This window comes from Ambystoma mexicanum, chromosome 4q, assembly GCF_040938575.1.
Source record: "Ambystoma mexicanum isolate Mex_15411 chromosome 4q, UKY_AmexF1_1, whole genome shotgun sequence".
NCBI lineage: Eukaryota > Metazoa > Chordata > Amphibia > Caudata > Ambystomatidae > Ambystoma > Ambystoma mexicanum.
In genome coordinates, this window is record NC_090928.1 from 679,804,606 (window position 1) to 679,823,079 (window position 18,474).

An 18,474-nucleotide genomic window follows, 5' to 3' on the forward strand; every position below is an offset into this window, starting at 1 on the left:
ATAAATCCCAGCCCGGACACTGTGACTGATTGCATGGAGTGCTCCTTCCTCCGTGATTCGCTTCCTAAGCACGTAGACGTTCTACGTAAACGTCAGACGACTTAACAGAAATACGTGAAATACGTCATAACCCGGTAAAGGCATTTCAGAAAGTGTCGGCAAACTTTTCAACAAAATACACAATGATATCGGATCTCTTAGGGACTTTAAATATGTGATTGATAATGAAAGCAATATACGGCTTCCCTTTACGAAACGCTCACATCCTGATTCAGGCAGCATCAGGTGAGCGCATGTGATCCAGCTCTTGTAGTGAATTTTCTCTGCATTTCTTTTAGCATCCATGAACTTAGACGTTATCACCCCTTTGTTATATTGGCAAGTGGAGCCCTTTTGCAACCTCTGGAAATGCACGTTGAAGCTGTAATTTGTTGTATCGTACTTATCACACATGCTGAAATGTAACATACGTACGTGACTTTACAAACATCTGGTTTTGAAATGACACAGGACAGCCTGTTGTTGTTGGTGTCGTAGACACAGTAGCTGCTCCCAAGCTCATTTAATGTACAGGTCGGCTCTCGAATACTCCCAGACGCAGTAACTGCTGTGAAGCTACTTACTACACAGACCCTGCCCTGGTGTAAGTGACAACAATACCTGCGTAGGCTAATGATTGCATACGTGCACTGTCTCCAGTGCCTACTCTGAAAGTAATGATTCCCCCGGGCGAATGACGGCGGATCCGTACTTTCTCTGGGTCCATTGACCCTTCTGTGGATAATAACTGCAGGCACAGTGTCTGTTCCAGGTTAATGGCTGCACACACAGAAACAACACCCCAATGAATATCGGCAGACGCTAACTTCTCTAGCGCTAATGGTGAAAGGCCCATCACACCCTCTGGCTGGAGACACAATACCTGCTCTGGGGCTAATTACTTCCGATTCAGTACGTCGTACCTGCTCATCAGCTACATCTATACTTGCCCTGGGGCAAATCATTACAGACACAGTACCGGATCTGGGCTACCGATTACAGACACAGTACCTGCTAATCTGTTATATATGATAGAATATCTTCCCTGGGATTTATAACGGCAGACACAATACTTGCTCTGCACAGTAGGTACTCTGGGGGTAACGATTCCAGTCACAGTATCTGCCCTGGAGCTAATGGTATCTAACATAATACCTGCTCATGAGCAAATCTGGGTTAATGACTGCAGAAACAGTAAAAACCCCATGCACCCTTTCCTTCTTGTGTGTCCTTTCCCATTCCTAATTCACCTCTTAGACCTCGAACCACACTCTCTGAAATTAACGTACAGCGAAGTGATTTAGTAGGGATAAACCATTCTGCCACAATTTTCAAAACGTGTTTGGTGCAAATGATGGGATGCTCATTCCCTTCACTTGCACCAAAAAGGTTGTGAAGGTGCACAAAGGACATTTTAAAAATGTGTACATCATAGTCGTGCACACTGAGCTGCTCTTTTCCCACCAAATGCGCAAGGCAGATGGTGGAAAGGTTTTTTTGGGCATTTTCAAGTAAATCCCGATTTTCAAAAGAGGTGCACTTTTCAAAGCACAGGAGAAAAACATTTCCCTGTGCCTATTTGGAACAGGTACAGGGGGATTATCAAATGTATAGGTAGGTCACTTATGATCCTCTCATGCAATGAGTGAGTGAATGCTGTGTGTGAATAAGCGAGTGACTGTTGAGTCAAATAATGTGTGTGTGGGTGTCTTCATGTTGGGCCAGGGAGCTGATTTTGCTGGGGAGGGCAGCACAGTAACCATGCACTTAAAGTATTTTATTGCCATTTTCAACAGTAAGAATACATGTAACCCCCCAGCCCCCATTTGTTCTCCCCCCCTTAATCCCAATACATGTAACCAACAACGCACCCAGCCCTGTTCCTCCCTCTCCCCCGCCTGAGTCCATAAACTATAAGCTTCCGGGCCCATGTCTCTGTGAGTGGGCAGCTCTCTCGCCAGCCGTTGTACGGGCCCTTGCACCATTTGAGAACCTCTCCATAGTCCTCGTCTCCCCTAGAAACTTCAGCCATATCTCCTCCCAGCTTCCCGTGAAGGCGCCCTTCCCAAGTGGAGCGAGTACTTACACCAGCCCCAACAATCTCATTTTCCTCGGGCACCATGCAGCATGTGAGTCCTGCTGCAGGTGATGCAGGACAGTGTCTGTCTGAGAGAAACCTTTGGTGATCCCCTTGAATAGAATAGGTCACCCACTCCAGTGCCACAAAGTTCCAGATTTTACTAACCCATTTGTGTTCTGTGGGGGCAGCTTTTTGTTTCTATTTGTGTGCCACCACAAGCGTTGTTGCCATTATCAGGATGATGTATGTATTTCTTTGAGCTTTCAAGAGTAGATTTTCTAGAACTCCGCCCATTCCCAGGATGGTCATCCTTGTGCTGTCTGATATCTGACTCCCAAAAATACTATTCACTGCAACACGGGTCTTGTCCCAATAAGGCTCTTTGACTGAGTATTCACAACAGATATGCTTCCACGATCCCTGTTCTCCACATCCCCTCCAGCACAGAGCGCTGATGCAGTTGGTTAGAATGTATGTCGTTTTTCTGGGGTGAGATGCCGTTGGAATATTATCTTAACCAAATCTCCTGAATCTGGATGACCTGTGTGAGCTTGCGGATATCTTTCCATAACTGGGTCCAAAGTTCCCCCACCACCGGCTGCCCCATTGCAGTTTCCCACTGCTCCATATAGTACAGTGCCTGGCTCCTTGCTCCTTCTGCTATAATCCCATATAATGCTCCTACCAAATGCCTGTCCCCGTGTCTATCGGTACAAACCGTTCAAAGAGAATGAGATCCCTGGTGGCCCCTGACCTGACCATTGGGTTTGTAAGTCAGTGCGAGAGTAGGGATACCTATCCCCCTCATCTAGCCTGAAGTACTGTTTTCGCTGTGCAATGGACTTAATGTCCTGACCCGAGAACATGCCATGTAGTTTGCGGCACCCTGCCGCCTCCAACCATTGAAGGCACCCCTTTCCATACCCGGTGTGAACTGGGGATTCCTAAACAGCGACGTCTGCAGGGAGGGGAAGGTGGTCAAGTTCACCCTCTGAACCAACTCATACAATGAGTCCCCCACTAGGGCCCCTATCCTGCTACGGTACATGTTTGCAGGTCTATCCCTCTTGGGTCGCCACAACACCTCGTCCAGTGGCGAGCCCACCACAACTTTGTCCATTCGACACCAGACCTTCCTGCTATTGCCCCAGAACCAATCCTGTCTCACTCTGATTTGAGCCGCAAGGAAATGGAAACGGAAGTTTGGCGCTCACAGACCTTCCTTGCTTCTGGGAGACATTTGCATCTGCATAGCTACACTGGTTCTCTTGCGGTTCCAAATAAATGACCCCACATGTTTCTGAATGGTCCTGAAGAAACCTTAGGGAACCCCCACTGGCAGGGCCGTGAAATAGTACAGGATATTTGGCTAAATCGCAATTTTAACAGCATTTATCCTCCCCATCCAGGATATTGATAAGGGCACCCATTCCACTAAAGGGGGGTAGTTAGCACGGTGAAGAGCACCTAGAGAACCAGCAATCTGGACCCCCAAATATCTAATGCTGGCTTCTGCTCATCTATAGGGTACTATATCCCGCAATTCCTGAACCTTTTCTGAGGGGACGGTCATGTTTAATAACTCCTGACTTGTGGGCATTTATTTTTAACCCTGCCACCTCCCCAAAGAGAAGAAGTTCCTGTGAGATCCCTGGAAAGGAGGTTTCTGGTTCTGTGATCAAGAGGAGCTTGTCATAAGCAAACACTGCAACTCTATGCTCCTCACCCCCAAAGGGAATCCCTCTAATATCCGGGGAGGCCCAAATGCTGACCAAGAGCGGCTCCAGGTGGATGGCGCAAAAGAGCGGCAGAGCGGGCAACACTGCTTAGTGCCTTGTGAGACCGTGACCCTCTGGGAAAGTTGCCTGTTGATTGCCAGGCCAAGGAGAGAGTTCGGTAGTTTGCTTTTACTATTGAAAGGAATTTTGATCCGAATCCCATAACCTCCATGGTATGGAAGAGGAATGGCCATTCGACCCAGTCGAATGCCTTCTCAACATCCAATGCTAGTATAAGTGCAGGGGTTCTAGATTTTTTGTACTTTTTCAATCAGATGACAGACTAGCTGAATGTTATCCGAGGTCTTCCTATGTCTAATAAATCCCGACTGGTCAGGATCAATCGGTTTGGAGAGGATTTATCCAGGTGTGACGCCAGAACCTTGGTGTAGATCTTTGTGTCTAGAGTAATAAGGTAGGTACGAACCACATAGTGACATCCTTACCCGGCTTTTGGAGCAGCATTACCTCGGTTTCTTCCATTGTCTGGGTGATACACCCTGCCCCTCTGCCCCCAAAAAAAGAGTTGAGCTGGACTAAGCGCTAGACTAAGCGCAGTATCAGTGCCTCTCTAAAGGTTTTATAGAAGCCTGCTTGAAAGGTGCCCGGGCCCAAAGCCATTCCTGATGGCAAGGCAGCTATAGCTGCCCTTACTTCTTCGGGAGTAATGTCTCCCTCAAGTTCTTCCCGTTCTTGAGGAGTGATCTTGGGGAGAGGGCACCGGGACAGGTATTCCCTTTGGGCTCCCTCCTTAGGGGAATCTGATGTGTACAGGGATGAATAATAGTCTGCAAAGACGGAAATGATGTCAAGTAGAGCAGCGCTTTCTCGCCACACCACCATTTTGAGGATTGTCCTTGATGCTTCTTTTGCCCTAATCCACCTCGCTGACAGGCGATCCGCCGTATTGGCTTTGACATAAAACCTCTGTTGGAGGCAGAGCAATGAACGCTGTGCAGCTCTTGTCTCAAAACATCTAATTCAGAGGGAGGCACCTGCTGAGCATAAGCCTAGAGGTTCTCTTTCGGCTGGACTACTGCAACAGCCTCTTTTAAAATATGCCTGCTTCCACTCTCTGCCCCCTGCAACTCATCCAGAACAGGACTGCAAGACTTGTCCTTGGCCTCAAGCCCAGGGATCCTATCTCTCCACTACTGAAATCCCTGCACTGGCTCTCAGTGGCTGCAAGGATTAAGTTCAAAACCCTCTGCATTGTCCACAAGGCCTTCTGGGGTATGGGGCCTCAATACCTTCAACTCTCTCTTCCTAAATATCTTCCTTTTTGAGCTCTTTGCTCATCCTCCTCAAACTCCCTCAGGGTCAGTCGCTTCTCCAAGCAACAAGTTGGTGGTAGATCTCTTTCTTCGGCTGGGGCCTCCCACTGGAACAGCCTCCCTGAAACTTTAGGAGAACCATCTCCGGTTCTGGAAGCACCTTCTGCTTTCTCTCCTCTCCCCTGCTGAACTCCTGACTGAAACTGCACTGGCCACCTGGCCTCCTTCTGATCTTGGGCCCTGGTCCTCCCCCACCCGCCAGTTGCACACCTGCAATGCCTCAATGGCAACCCCCGCACTTGGGGACCGTTTTCATTATCCCTACAGTCCCCCTACCGGCACTTGGCACCTGATGTCTGCACTTACCCTTGCACTTGCCACCAGCTGGCTGCACTTTTTACTTATTATTTTATTATTCTATTTATTTTTTACTGTCGATCCCATGTACTGCACTGTCCCCTCCCCTTTTCCCCCGCACTTTTCCCTTCCCCATGCACTTGCACAATCTCAATGACACCTGGCCTAGTAAGTTCATTATCTTGGTCTTCCCTCTGTTCCCCTTCTCTTGCCTCATCGCGCCTTGAAACACTTGTGTATAGGTGTGTTATAAATGCCATATCATATCCAAAGGATCTCCCTCCAAATCTCTGCTTGGAGAACCGGCTCACTCGCAGAAGGTTGGAGGTAGATGAGCGGAGGGCTTGAGAGGGACAGTATTTAGGTAGGCAACATTGCAGGTAAGTAGGTCCCAGGCCCAAGAAAGTCTTGTGGACAATGTAGAGGGTCTTGTACTTGACCCTTGCAGCCACAGAGAGCCAGTGAAGGGATTTCAGTGCCGTAGAGATCTGGTCCATGGGCTTGAAGCCAAGGATAAGGCTTGCGGTTTTGCTCTGGATGAGTTGCGGGGGGTGCAGGGCAGAAGAAGGGAGATTGAGGAAGAGGCTGTTGCAATAGTCCAGCCTAGAGAGAACCAGGGATCTGGAGACAGTGAGCCACTGTGGGGGGGGGAGTAAGAAAAGGTAGAGTACCACTGAGGAGGTGTAGCTGATACTTAGACTTTTTAGAGATGTCAGAGATGTGAGAGGAGAAGTAGAGAGTGGAGTCGAAGATGACCCCAAGGTTTTTTGCTTTGCGGGTGCAGGGCCAAGGGAGGCCAGCCAGAGTGAGTGGAAAATCGGGAGCAGGGGTCCCATTGTGAACGATCTCAGTCTTACTGGCATCGAGGCAGAGGTCATTTGCAGCACACCATGTGCGAAGAGGAAGAGGAGGAGGAGGAGGAGGAGGAAGAAGAATAGTTGCGTGTCATCCGCGTAACACAGGAAGTTAAGAGGTGAAAGTGCCTGGGATGGGCGGTCAGAGAGAAAGGAGATTAACCACGCCAGAGCCTGACCTGTGAGTCCCAGTGTGTCACAGAGACATGCAATCAGGATGTTGTGGTTAACCGTATCAAAGGCAGAGGAGAGGTCAAGGAGAACGAGGACAGAGGGAGTGTTAGTGTCAAGATTTGTGAGCAGGCCTTCACGGGTGTTCAGAAGAGCAGTTTACATGCCTCTGGATGGTCTAAAGCCAGACTAATGGTCATGGAAGCAGGCAATAGATTCAGTGTGGAGCGACAGCTGAGTGATGGCCAACTTCTCCAGAAGTTTGCCCAAGAAAAGAGTGATATAGATAGGGCGGTAGCTTGCCAGAATGGAGGGGTCGGCTGAGGGTGCACAAGGGAGTTCTTAATGGCAGTTGGGAAAACTCCAGTGGAGAAGGAGAGATTGCAAAGATCAGCCAAGGCTGGGGCGAGGGAGTCCATATTGTCCTTAATGGTTTTTGAGGGTCAGGGGTACACCTGTTTGGATGAAGCCTTCATACACTGGACTTGTCTGGTGACCTCATCAGGTGTGATGGGTGAGAGAGAAGAGGGGGCGCCAAAGGAGGCTCTGGTGTTGGTGTATGCTGTGGAGTGGTAGAGATGGAGAAAAGGATGTCTTGGGTTTTTGTGATGAAGTGTGCAGCCAGGGCCGAGCAAAGGTCCTAGGCGGGTGTGACGGAAGAAGAGGCTGCTGCACGATTGGCCAGTTCCTTGCAGACTATGAAAAGTTCACCCGTGTTCGTAGATGCCGCTGAGATGCAGGCTTGAATAAAGCCTTTTCTTGGAGCGGATGCAGAGTCGATATTGCCTTTTAAGGAGGTTGCAGGCCAGTTTGTCAGATGGTCCGCCCGATGAGTTCCATTTCCGATCAGCTGCCCTACATTTGCATTTAAGGGCAGCTAGATTGGAGTCGTACCAAGAGTTGCACTTTTTTGGAAGGCTTCAGTTGGACCCTCATGGCAGGGGCAAGAGTGTTGGAGATAGAGAGATTGAGGTTAGCGAGTGCTGTGTCAGGGTGGGAGTCAGCTGCAGTAATGGGAGGAGGAGAGTAGGTGGAGGCAAAGGCAGCCGCTGTAATTTTTTTCATGGGTCTGGTGACTTTGAAGCCGAGTAGCAATGCCGGGTCTGTTTGCTGCAAGAGGAGAGTGTCGGATGTGTTGAAAGAAGAGTGGTCGGCCCAGGAGAGAGGGGTAGTGAGAGGGGGATGTCAGTAGAAATGAGAACATCCCAGGTGTGGCCTGCGGTGTGCCTGGAGCCAGAGGGTAGGATAGCTAGATAGAGAGAATCACATAGGTTGCGGAAAGGTCCTGAGGAGTCGGGAGAGTCCAGATGGATTTTGAGATCACCCATCAGGAGGAGTTGAGAGTAGAGAGGAGGCCAGGTTAGCCCATTCCGGAGGAAGAGAGTGGACTGTCCTGGTGGCCGATAGAAGGTGGCCAAAATGAGAAGAATTAGGGGAGAGTGAGAGTCTGCAAACTAGGCACTCGAAGGAGGAGTAGGTCTGAGTAGGGATGATGGACACAGGTGTACATTCTGAGAAGAGAACGCCACTCCCCCACCATTCTTCCTAGGCCTAGGCACAGAGAGGATCTTGTAGCTTTCAGGGAGGAGTGTGTCAAAGCTCGTGACGGAGCTCTCCTTGAACCAAGTCTCTGTGATGGCGAACACATCAAGGGCCATGAGTTCGGGGAGGTTGCAGATGTCAGGCGAGTGTTGAGAGTGGAAATGTGGAGCAGCTTGCCATCTTTGAGGGTGTTTTCCCTGGGGAGAGGGGGCACAGGGGACAGTGGATGATGGTGGAGGAGCTAAGGCCGATAGGGGGGCCGGGACAGTGCAGCAGGGTGGGGGGGGCCTGTACAGAGGAGGAGGAAGGCACAGAGGGCAAGGGAGCCTGTGCAGGAGGAGGAGGGTGGCACAGAGGGCACGCAAGCCTGGCCGGACTGAGAGGTGAGGTTAGAGAGGCGAGGGAGGAGCCTGTCCAAGAGAAGACGGTTGGGTTGAGGACCCTGAAACATGATGGTTCCATTGAAATAGACATTAATGATGACTCTGGAAATGGCAAAGAGGTCAAAGAGAACCTCCCAGTGAGTGCCACCATTAATGGGCGAAGAGGCGATAGGAGAGAGAAAGCCGGCCATGTAATGAGTCCATAGGTCAGGTGCATTAACGAAGAAGAGAATGTCAGTGAGAGTCTCTCTGGCGCAAGCCATGACATAGGTGTCTGCAATAGGAAGGCCTGGGTTGGAGACCAGAATGTCCTTAAGTTTCTTCCAGACAGATTTGGTGATGGGAGAAGAATAGGAGATAGTGAAGCAGTTAGAGAGGTTAGGAAACATAGATATCGACATGGTTGGCTGCAGTGGAGGTGGGGGGGGGCACTTACCGGTCTAAAGCACTGATGAACATGAAGAAGGGTGGGGGCACAGGGGTGGGAGGTGGAGACAGAGGGTAGCGCACACAGGTAAAGAAGACACTCCACAGACACTCGGCACAGCTAAAAACACAATTTTGGCAGACAGTGATGAACACAACACACGCAGCAGCAGGACACTGCTAAGTTTAATTTTGGCAGACAATGTGAAAAACAAATGCAGCAGCAGGACACTGCTAAGTTCGATTTTGGCAGACAAGGTGAAAAACAAATGAAGCAGCTGGGGAAGAGAGGTGGGATAGTCACAGGTGTGGAGGAAGATGGTCGATGAAGTTAGTTTTGAGGGAACTGACCTTCGAGTAATGTTAGAAGTTCCATTGTTCCATTCCTTAGTTTATGGGAACTCCTGTCATAGGTGCACATGTATACAGTGCAGGCCCACCCTATCAAAATGTCCTGGCTACACCACTGTTTGTGAGCAAACAATTCTATCTCACTGTGCCTTAGCTAGCACAATTGTGAGTCTCTAAATGTCAGTTATTGGACGTACCTGTTCCAGGTATCAGCCTTTTGTGAGAAAAGGTCTGTCCCTAATGGAAGCCACAATGCTCCCATATTTGACGAACTGGAGAACAAGTGACCCCCAGAGCGTCAGCCAAAAGGAAAACCCTCACGTGGTAGAAAAACCTCTGGCAGGTGTGACGAATTGCAGGATTCAGTCACTTCTCCCCAGGCAGAGTCTTCCCTGTCAGGATATGGAGGTGAGCCCCTTACGCGATACCCCCCCCCCCATACTCTCCCTAGGGGTAGAGGCAAGCTTGACCTCACCAGGAGAGACTCCCCTCTTGGGGACAAGGACTCCGGTTCTGAAGAGGCACTCCCTGAATCACTCACCTACAACCCTCCACTAATATTGCAAAACAATGCTCTGAGAGTGGTGGAGGGCCTTAAGAGATCAAATCACATCTCAAATGCCAGCATGGCCCTTTATTGGCTCCCGGTGGAAAGGCGTGTGACCCATCGGATTCTTTGCATCACATACATATGTCTCTATGGAAAGAAGTCTGAGCTATCTCGCAGACAGACTAGAATGGAAACCAGCAAGGAGAGCCCTTCGATCTAAAAATTCCCACCTTCTGCTTATTCTCAGAGCTACACTTGCCCTAGTGGCTCGGGGATCATTCCTGCGCACGACACCCAGGCAGTGGAACAACTTGCCCCCTGACCTAAGAGCGTGCCAGTGCTTTGGTAAATTCAAATATGAATTCAAAACTGTCCTTTTTAAGTGAACCTGTCTGCTCGCCCTTTAAACTGCCTTTTCATGTTTTCTGTTTGTATGTTTATCATGCCGACAGGCCTTGTCTATGCGATCATTACAAATAAATCAAATAAAATTACCTCACTGTAATGTATTCTCACCCAATAGGTAATGCTCATAAACACTGCCTTGAAGCCCGAACGGTCATCTCGGAACAGTTCTTTGTCTGTCAGGTCAGTCTGTGCCCTTCTCCTACCGCGATTACTGCTCTCCACGGCTGTCCTGTGTCATCAGTTCCGTGCAGTACTATCCTCTCGTCCATCACTATAACTGTCTCTAGTTCGAGTAGGAACACTTGTCCCTCCTTCTTGTCTAATGAGGTCTCTGGTCTGAACCAAAATTAATTGGGTAAACAAATTAGTTTGCCCTTTATCCCTGGAAGCCATGCTAATTGTACTTCCACTCCATATTGGAATAACTTGGGGTTCACTGGCACCTCCTCTGTACAGTCTGACCGCAAAATGGCTAAATGGGTTCTCGTTCGTTCGTTCATTTATTTAGTGAATTCCTGGGATTTAGCATATTATCCCTGCTCGGTGAATGAAATGGTCATGTTCAACCTGCTCATCATGTCTCTACCCTTTATGTTGACTGGTGTCTGTCGGGATAATAACTGTGGCATGGTAAGGTCATATTTCCTTATAGAAATCGCAAGCTTGTCAGTGAACGGAACCAAGTCTGTTGCTCAGACAGTCGCTGTGCATTCATGGCAGTGACATTGGGTATCTCCCTTCCCTAATTCAGGATCTCATCCCCGTATCTACAAGAAAGGAAAATGTCTTGTCACCTATGGTCACACCTACACATGGTTTCTCGTTCAGGTTGGGTGTAACGGATAGGATTGAACACATCAGGTCCGTCTGTGGGCTATCCTATTGTGGGTAAAGAGTCAGCCCTGTCCCTGTGAAAGGTTTGCCCCCCACAACAGGCGCTCCCCCTAGTTTCGGTATGGGAGTATGCATTGCTGAGTCTGTGTCTCATGGGTACAATGATCTGCTATGCCAGTCCTTGCTGTACGGGTTGCAGTGATGGTGTGTATTCCTGTGCCTGCGTACACCATGGACTGTTGTTAATGTACTGGTGCGCCTTGTGTTGGCGCCGTTGCAGCGCATACATCTGCATGTGATCTTGGGCATAGTAGTCGGGCTGTTCTGGCTGGTATGTCACCCCCCCCAGTCTGCTGTGCTCCACCCCATCTCCTGCACAGTCGCGATATATGACCTATTCTACCACACGTCCAACATTGTGGTAGACCCCCCATGGCTCTCTGCTGTCCTCCGTTATACCCTTCTCCACCCTGCTGTATTGGGTGTCCAAACCATCTTCTCCAGGCATTTCTCCTCTCCTCGCAGCAAATTAATTGGCATCTCCTCTTCCTGCAAAACATCCTCCTACCCCCTGTTATTGGTTTTGTGCGTTCTGAGTAACTACTCCCTCTCCGCACGTCAACATCGCCCCCCCTTCCATTGTATACTTTGATAGCTTTTTATGTACTAAGTTTGCTTCCTCCTGTTTCCTTTCCTCACGTTTCTTCTTCACATTCTCCTACATTAGTCAGCAATAATGCATTACAGTCAACTGGATTTCGGACCATGGATTTGCTTCGACCCTTGCTAATCTCTTTGGTACCTGCTCTGGTAGCCCTTGGCTCAATATATGATGGAATAGTCTTACTGTTTTATCCCACGGCTCGAAGAGCCAACGTCCTTGTATGTCCTATATATATTGAAGTGGTCTTCGTCCTCACACATTTGGTGCGTCATAAATGCGCTTATGTCGGATGAGTCTGGCTACTGTACTATTGCCACATGACTGCTCTGCAGTTAATAAAAGGTGCCGCATTGTGCGCTCTGTTCTTTGCTGTCACTCCGCGATACCCTGCCCATTTCCACACATCATCTACTACCTCCCCAAGAATGGCTGAAAGCAAACTCTTTATGTCGCCCTCTGCCAGTATCGTCCTTGCCGTCAATCCTTCTAACTCGTATATCCATGCTCCTGCTCCTTCGGTCAATGGGGGCAACTTGCACCTCAGATTATCCTTGTCCATCTGCTGCCATGGTATATATTGTGGTCGTCCGCCACCCTTTTCTAGCGACGGAAACTGTGTCAAGTGCACTCCCCTGTCGTGTCTTTCTAAATCTTTGGTAGCCGTAAACGCTCTCGTCATATTTGCTCTTTTCTGTCCTGGTAGCTCTTAGCTTCTGTGAATATGGAGTGAATTCATCTGTGCTATGCGACCTGTCTTTGGGACATTCGAGGCGCGCTTCAGGTTTTGGCTTGTCTTCCTCCCCACAGTGTCTTCCTCCCCACAGTGTCTCCCTTTCGGGGCTTACGTCCCTGGATGGGGGACTAGGTCACCCCTTTTGTCATCGTCACTTTCCCGTTGGTCCTCATCTGACCCTATGGTTCCCCCACTGCCGTCCCTGTCCTTCATCGATGTTAATTCTCCTTAACATGCGTCTCCCCTGTCGTTTCCCTGTTATTCTGTCCATTGAATTACTCCCCCCCCCCCCCGCTTCAATGGAGATCCTGCTCGTCTTCGTAGCTGAGGCACTATCCCTCCTGCTCCTATACAGTAACCCTATTCTCATTCTTATTCTCTCTTCCTCATCGTCCTCTAGACGTGTTGGTCTCGTCATGATGTCTGCTACCTCCTTAAGACACCTCTCCCAACTTCTGTCTTTCCTGTTCCTGTCTCCTATACCTTTCTTCCACTTTTCTGCGTTGACGCTCTTTAACAAGTTTTTCAGTTTCTAACCTTCTCTTCTCTTCACTTGCAGTTGCCTTATTTTCTTCCTCTATTTTTCACATCGCTCTTTCTTTGATCTCCTGTCTTTTCCTTTCCTCTTTCCTTCTCTTCTGTCTTCTCTTTCTCCCTCTTGAGCCCCTCTCTCTGCTCTTCACTTCTTCCATTATCTCTGCCCATTCTCTGATCTTCTTTTCTGTCTCTGTGCGTTTCTGAGCTTCCTCCTTCTATCCAATTTCAGCATTCTGTACCCCTACTCGCTCGTTCGACATTTGTAGCGTCTATTCTCTTGTTTGCTTGCTTTGTGCCACTACGCGGGTGGTGCATGAATGGGATTAGTATTTCCTGCCGTCGCTTTACATTTTTTCAAGGAGTTCAATCCCTCCTTTCTGTTCTGAGGTCTGTGGTTTTAGGAGGGGGAGGAGGATCCGTGAGTGCTTCTCCCCCCACATCACGTTGGCTAAGCATCCACTTTTTCTTTGGTGGGTCCTCTTCCCCGTCCTGAAACATTTTCCATAGCTCCAGTATGGCTAATCTGTTACTTACTTTCTTCACTTTGTAGGCTGCATGTAAATAAGTAGTCATGTATTGCATCACATATTTGGAAAGACTGCCCTCCCAGGGCCATGACCTCGCCATTTTGGCGTCTGTGTCGCAAGTCCATTCCATGCTATACTTGCATATCTTGTCTTGATACCGCTGAAGGGATTTGCACAAATGCTTAAGGGGAGTATCCCCCATGGCGGCACGTCACTTTCCAACTGCCGATACTTACTTGACCTCAAATCAGGATTTTTTTTTTTACCCACTTGAACACTTTGCCAATTTTTATATTTCACAATTATCATCAGTTCTCAATCAATCTCCAGGACCGTAACAATTCTGAAAACATTCCACCAGCCTCTCTGGCTCACCACCGTTAACAGGAGCGTGCTCCATGCATCACCCACACTGTTATCCGCCCTTAAGGCCAAGCCACAATTCTTTCACAAGTTCTTCAAGCCCAGCTCAAATGGCATAACAGTCTTTGATATTCTGAACATCACCTCATCAAACTATCATTTTCTGTTTTCAAATACTTCCCTTTTTCTCATCACCACATCTGTGCCCCACTACGGGCCTTTGCTCTCATTACAACGCACCATGTCCTATTCAACAACCTTATGTGTGACATCACTAGCCTAAGAAAAAAAAACCAATACTTCGAGTAAGAACCCCAATACTTCCAAGTGCAATCCCTAGTAGTACAATATCCCAAGACACAACACAAATGACATAGCACACGGCCGTCTTCCTGCCTCTCAAATCACAGGCAATACCAAAATGATGTGGTCCTTCTCCTATACCGCTGCACATAGGAATACATCTCTGAGATAAACTAAGGAACCTTCTGCAACCTAAGCGAGCTTCGCTAGCACCTAGACACAGGAATCCATACATAAATCATCCGTAAACCAAGCTAACTCCCTAGAGAACGGGTATCCTTTTTTTATTTTTCATCCTTAAGCTAAGCTAGCGACTTTTCAAACAGGTTTACCTATTTGTTTTTCCATGTGTAACCTCCGCTAACGTGTCTGGAAACAGGCATTCTTTACAATGACATACAACAAACAACAACTTCCCCTCCTCAATATTTGTTATATGGCTGAGTCCATACTTGCACTCTGTGGATCTGCAAAAGCTCTCGGGCACCGCCTCTCCCACAATCTGCAACTCTGCCCCTGGTCTGCTTGGCGTTCCATGGGGAGCGGGCAGGAATTTCTGCAAGTCTGCTCCTGACGCCCTCTCACTGTCCATGTGTGTTATATTTTTTTTACACTGGGTTGTGATGCATCCCCTCAGGCACGCTGCAGGAAAAAAGACAGCTTTATTGCAGAGGGGTTTTAGCAACCACCCTCTCGCTACCACTTGTATTAGTGGCGACGGAAATATTATCAGTTTCCCTGTTTGCATGCAAGAGGAACCGCGCCCTGGAAATGCCCTGCCACAAGAAGGGAAGATGCAGCCATAGGACAAAGTTCACTGCCTTTATTAACAAATCAATGACTGAGATTGCAGCATGAACAATGCAATATTCTCCAAGCATTCTCAATCTCCAGACGCCTGTCGTCCAGTTTTGTTAAGGTCTCACTTCACAAAAATTAGGTTACATCTCAAAAACCTAACAGGGGAAGGGATTGATTAGCAAGGTGAACTACATATATGTTCTATAATGGGTTGGTGCGATCATTGGGTACGCCATATCTGGTGACTCCTCCCAAAACCACCTCCATGTGTAACAAATAAGTTGCAGGTTAGCTTGAGGTGATTTGCTTATGCAATATATTGTAAGCTTAGCATGAAAGGTGATTAGGGATTGGGCAGAAAGGGTCTTCTCAGCCTGGGGCTTTGGACAGTTACCATACCAAGTGCAACTATTCAAAGTAGTTGGAACGACCCCAAAGGTGCTGCATATTCCCAATAAGTTACCATCTTCGATCACCTAGACCTTTATTTATTTGCATTTATTTCAGCGCACAAAACCCTGAGTTATCTAGGCACTAGTTACAGAAAGTGTGTGGTACATGGTATAGTTTACAAAGTGTAGGAATACACAAATAGGTTACAACGTGCATATATGCATACTGGTGCAGCCTCGCCTCGTGGTACGGGGGACTGTTTCACCCCTGGGTTACACCCATCCTGAAAAAAACAGGGCTGGCAGTGGATAACCCACTGAATTACAGACCCATTACAAATACTCCTTTTTTGCTAAAGATTTTAGATTGGGTCGCCTATACCAGATCTCGCAGGATCTGAAGGAGCTCCCTATATTGAATCACTACCAGTCAGGATTTAGACATGCGTTCGGTACTGAGGCCTCCCTATCGGAGCTGAAATCCAGACTCCTTGGGCTTACTTCCCTTCTACTCAGAATAGCAGAGGTGCTAACTTCTCCTCTTCCGCGGTGCTATGGATTAGCTCTTTCCTGGAAAATAGGCAAAGCAGGATTTGTCTTGACGAGACAGAGGCTGTACCAGTTTCTGTGCTTCGGGGTGCCGCAGGGGGCAAGCACGTCCCCCTGGCTTTATAACATCTTCATAGCCCCATTCTTCACCTTGCTGGAGCAGAAAGGGATCATGTTCTCGAATTACGCAGACGACACCCAGTGTGTCATCCCGTTAACAGGCGTGCACTCGCAGGACGAACAGGAGCTCAACAGAATATTTACCCTGATTGAGAACTGGATGATGTGCAATAACCTCACCTTGAACAGAGGGCATACTGAACTGATGATCATGGTCAATTCTGCAACCTTAGCCAAGTTGGATCTTGCCTACAATTCCTTCATGTTAGAGGAGGTGAAAATCATCCCTCAATCGAAATTAAAAATCCTGGGCGTGGTTTTGGACCAGGTGTTGAACATGAGGGCACATGTTGGCAGTACGGTCTCGGCGGCTGTCTATCATGTGAAATTACTGTTGCATTTTAGACCATTAATTATCTGGGCAAAGATTGACTACTGCAGCAGCCTTTTGGTCGGTCTTTGTAAGGCCGACTCCAACAGACTCCAAAATGTACCGAATGGAGCAGTTAGAGTGGTCGTCGGCTTATCCTGCCGTGATCATGTCTCTGATGCCAGACGCTCCTTGCACTGGCTCCCATTGGAGGCACGAGCCAAGTTTAGATTACATGTTATCACCGTCAAATGTAGACTTGACCTAATGCCATCCTACCTGCAAGATCACATTATTGAGAAGGTTAATGGCAGGTCTCTAAGGTCAGTAATCACAATTACCTGTTCCTCCCACGATGTAGAACGAAAAAGGTTGAGAACGGAGCCTTCTTCATTGCTGCTCCCAAGTCGTGGAACTTACTCCCGCCGGCACTAAGAGGCCAGACCTCCCTGATGGCCTTCAAGAAAGGTCTGAGGACCTGGCTGTTCTACTGAATTATTCTCATGGACACAGATAATGGGGGGTCATTACGAGGGCTGACTATACTGTTTAACGCAATCGGACCGTTCGCACAGACCAACGCTGCACACGCTATAGCACCTTCTAATTATAGTGCCGTTACCTATTCTACTCAGAAGGCACATCGCCACACTTTAACTCGGAAATTTGTATCACAAATATGTTGCGCATGATGTTAATGTTTAACTTCCAATTATGAAAAAGAGAGTGATCTGCTTCATTGTTTGAAATTCACTAGCCACCAAACTGCTGAGGAACCGCCAGAGATCAGGTGGGGAAACACGTGTCGGGATTAGGCTGGGCACAATTGAATTGTAAACAAACTCAATTTTAATTTCATATAGATGATAATGCTAGAAATGGAATGACTGTACAATTCAAACTGAAGATTATCCAAGACAACAATCATAATAAATTAAGGCTAAGACAACTATACCATTTGTTTCATTCAAGAGTGAATTGTTTATTTTTTTTTGGATTTTTGTTGACTGTGAAAGTATTTTTTCTGTTCAAGCGCGGCCTACAATAAGGTCTAGTTAGCTTATTTTGCTAGTCATTACGAGGTAGGAGGTAACTATGCCGCTGTTAGCGGCATGGCTAACCCCTTACCGGGTACCGGGTCCGGGTTCCTTGAATGAGGAATTAACGGGCCATTCCGACCTTGGAGGGCCCGGTAATTCCTCATTCAAGGAACCCATTCCCATTCGAGCCCCCATAGGGCTCAATGGGAATGGGGAGGGTGCTAGCAACAAGCCCGTTAATAACAGACCCGTTGTTAGCACCCTCGTCTGCTTGCAGGACTCGCTAAGCGCGCCTGGTAAAACCAGGCGTCCTCAGCGGGTTCCCGTGAGCAGACTCGTAATGGGGCGGTAAGGGGTTGACGGCTCTGGCAACTTTACCGGCGCTGTTAACTCCTTACCGCCAAACTCATAATGACCCCCAATGCCTCTTAGCTTGCCCAGAAGGTGACTGGTACATATCTTTTATGTTTTGTCTGTCCTTGTCCGTGCCCTTATGCCCCAGGGTCCATGGCTGCGCATTACAAATAAGTAAAGTAAAGGCATAATAGTCATAATAGGTAGGCGTTACATACTGGCACAGCTTTGCCTTGAGACAGAACATTCAGCTTTGAACCTGTGTTACATTTGTATCTTCCTGCCTTGGGTTCGATGGGAATGGATTTCTCAGTCTGGCTCGAATGAATAGGCTCTGTCTAACCAGTTTAGATGCTTGTATCCTTGTACCAAATCTTGCATATTATACCAAAGTAAGAAAATGTAATTAATGTATCTAATGTAAATATGCACATTTCTGCTACAAAATGTATGTATATGTATTTCTGCCCTTGTCTTCTGTAACTATGAAACCTGCAACTATGTAACCTGCAATGCGCCCAGATGCCCACAGGCTCGGTGCGCTCTATAAATGAATAAACAATACAATACAATGTGTAGGGACCACGAAATGGATTTCTCTTGCTTGCAATTATGGAGATTTTTGGCTCGTGTTCACTGCAGGTGTCCTCTCTCTCTTAGTTTAACCTGAAACC

General features: G+C 48.0%; 1 protein-coding gene across 2 annotated transcripts in view; it reads left to right on the forward strand.

Moving 5' to 3' along the window:
• Positions 1-224: 224 nt before the first annotated feature.
• Positions 225-18,474, forward strand: part of GZF1 (GDNF inducible zinc finger protein 1) — a 186,050-nt gene continuing 167,800 nt past the window's right edge. The window contains exon 1 of one of the 2 annotated variants that reach the window (XM_069608265.1): positions 225-285. Coding sequence is in view for 1 of the 2 variants with exons in the window: in XM_069608264.1 (XP_069464365.1) it covers positions 10,332-10,393 (62 nt within the window). In the remaining variant the exon portion in view is untranslated. Of the gene's footprint in view, positions 286-10,329; positions 10,394-18,474 lie in introns of those variants that run through there. The other variant, XM_069608264.1, reaches the window with a different exon arrangement.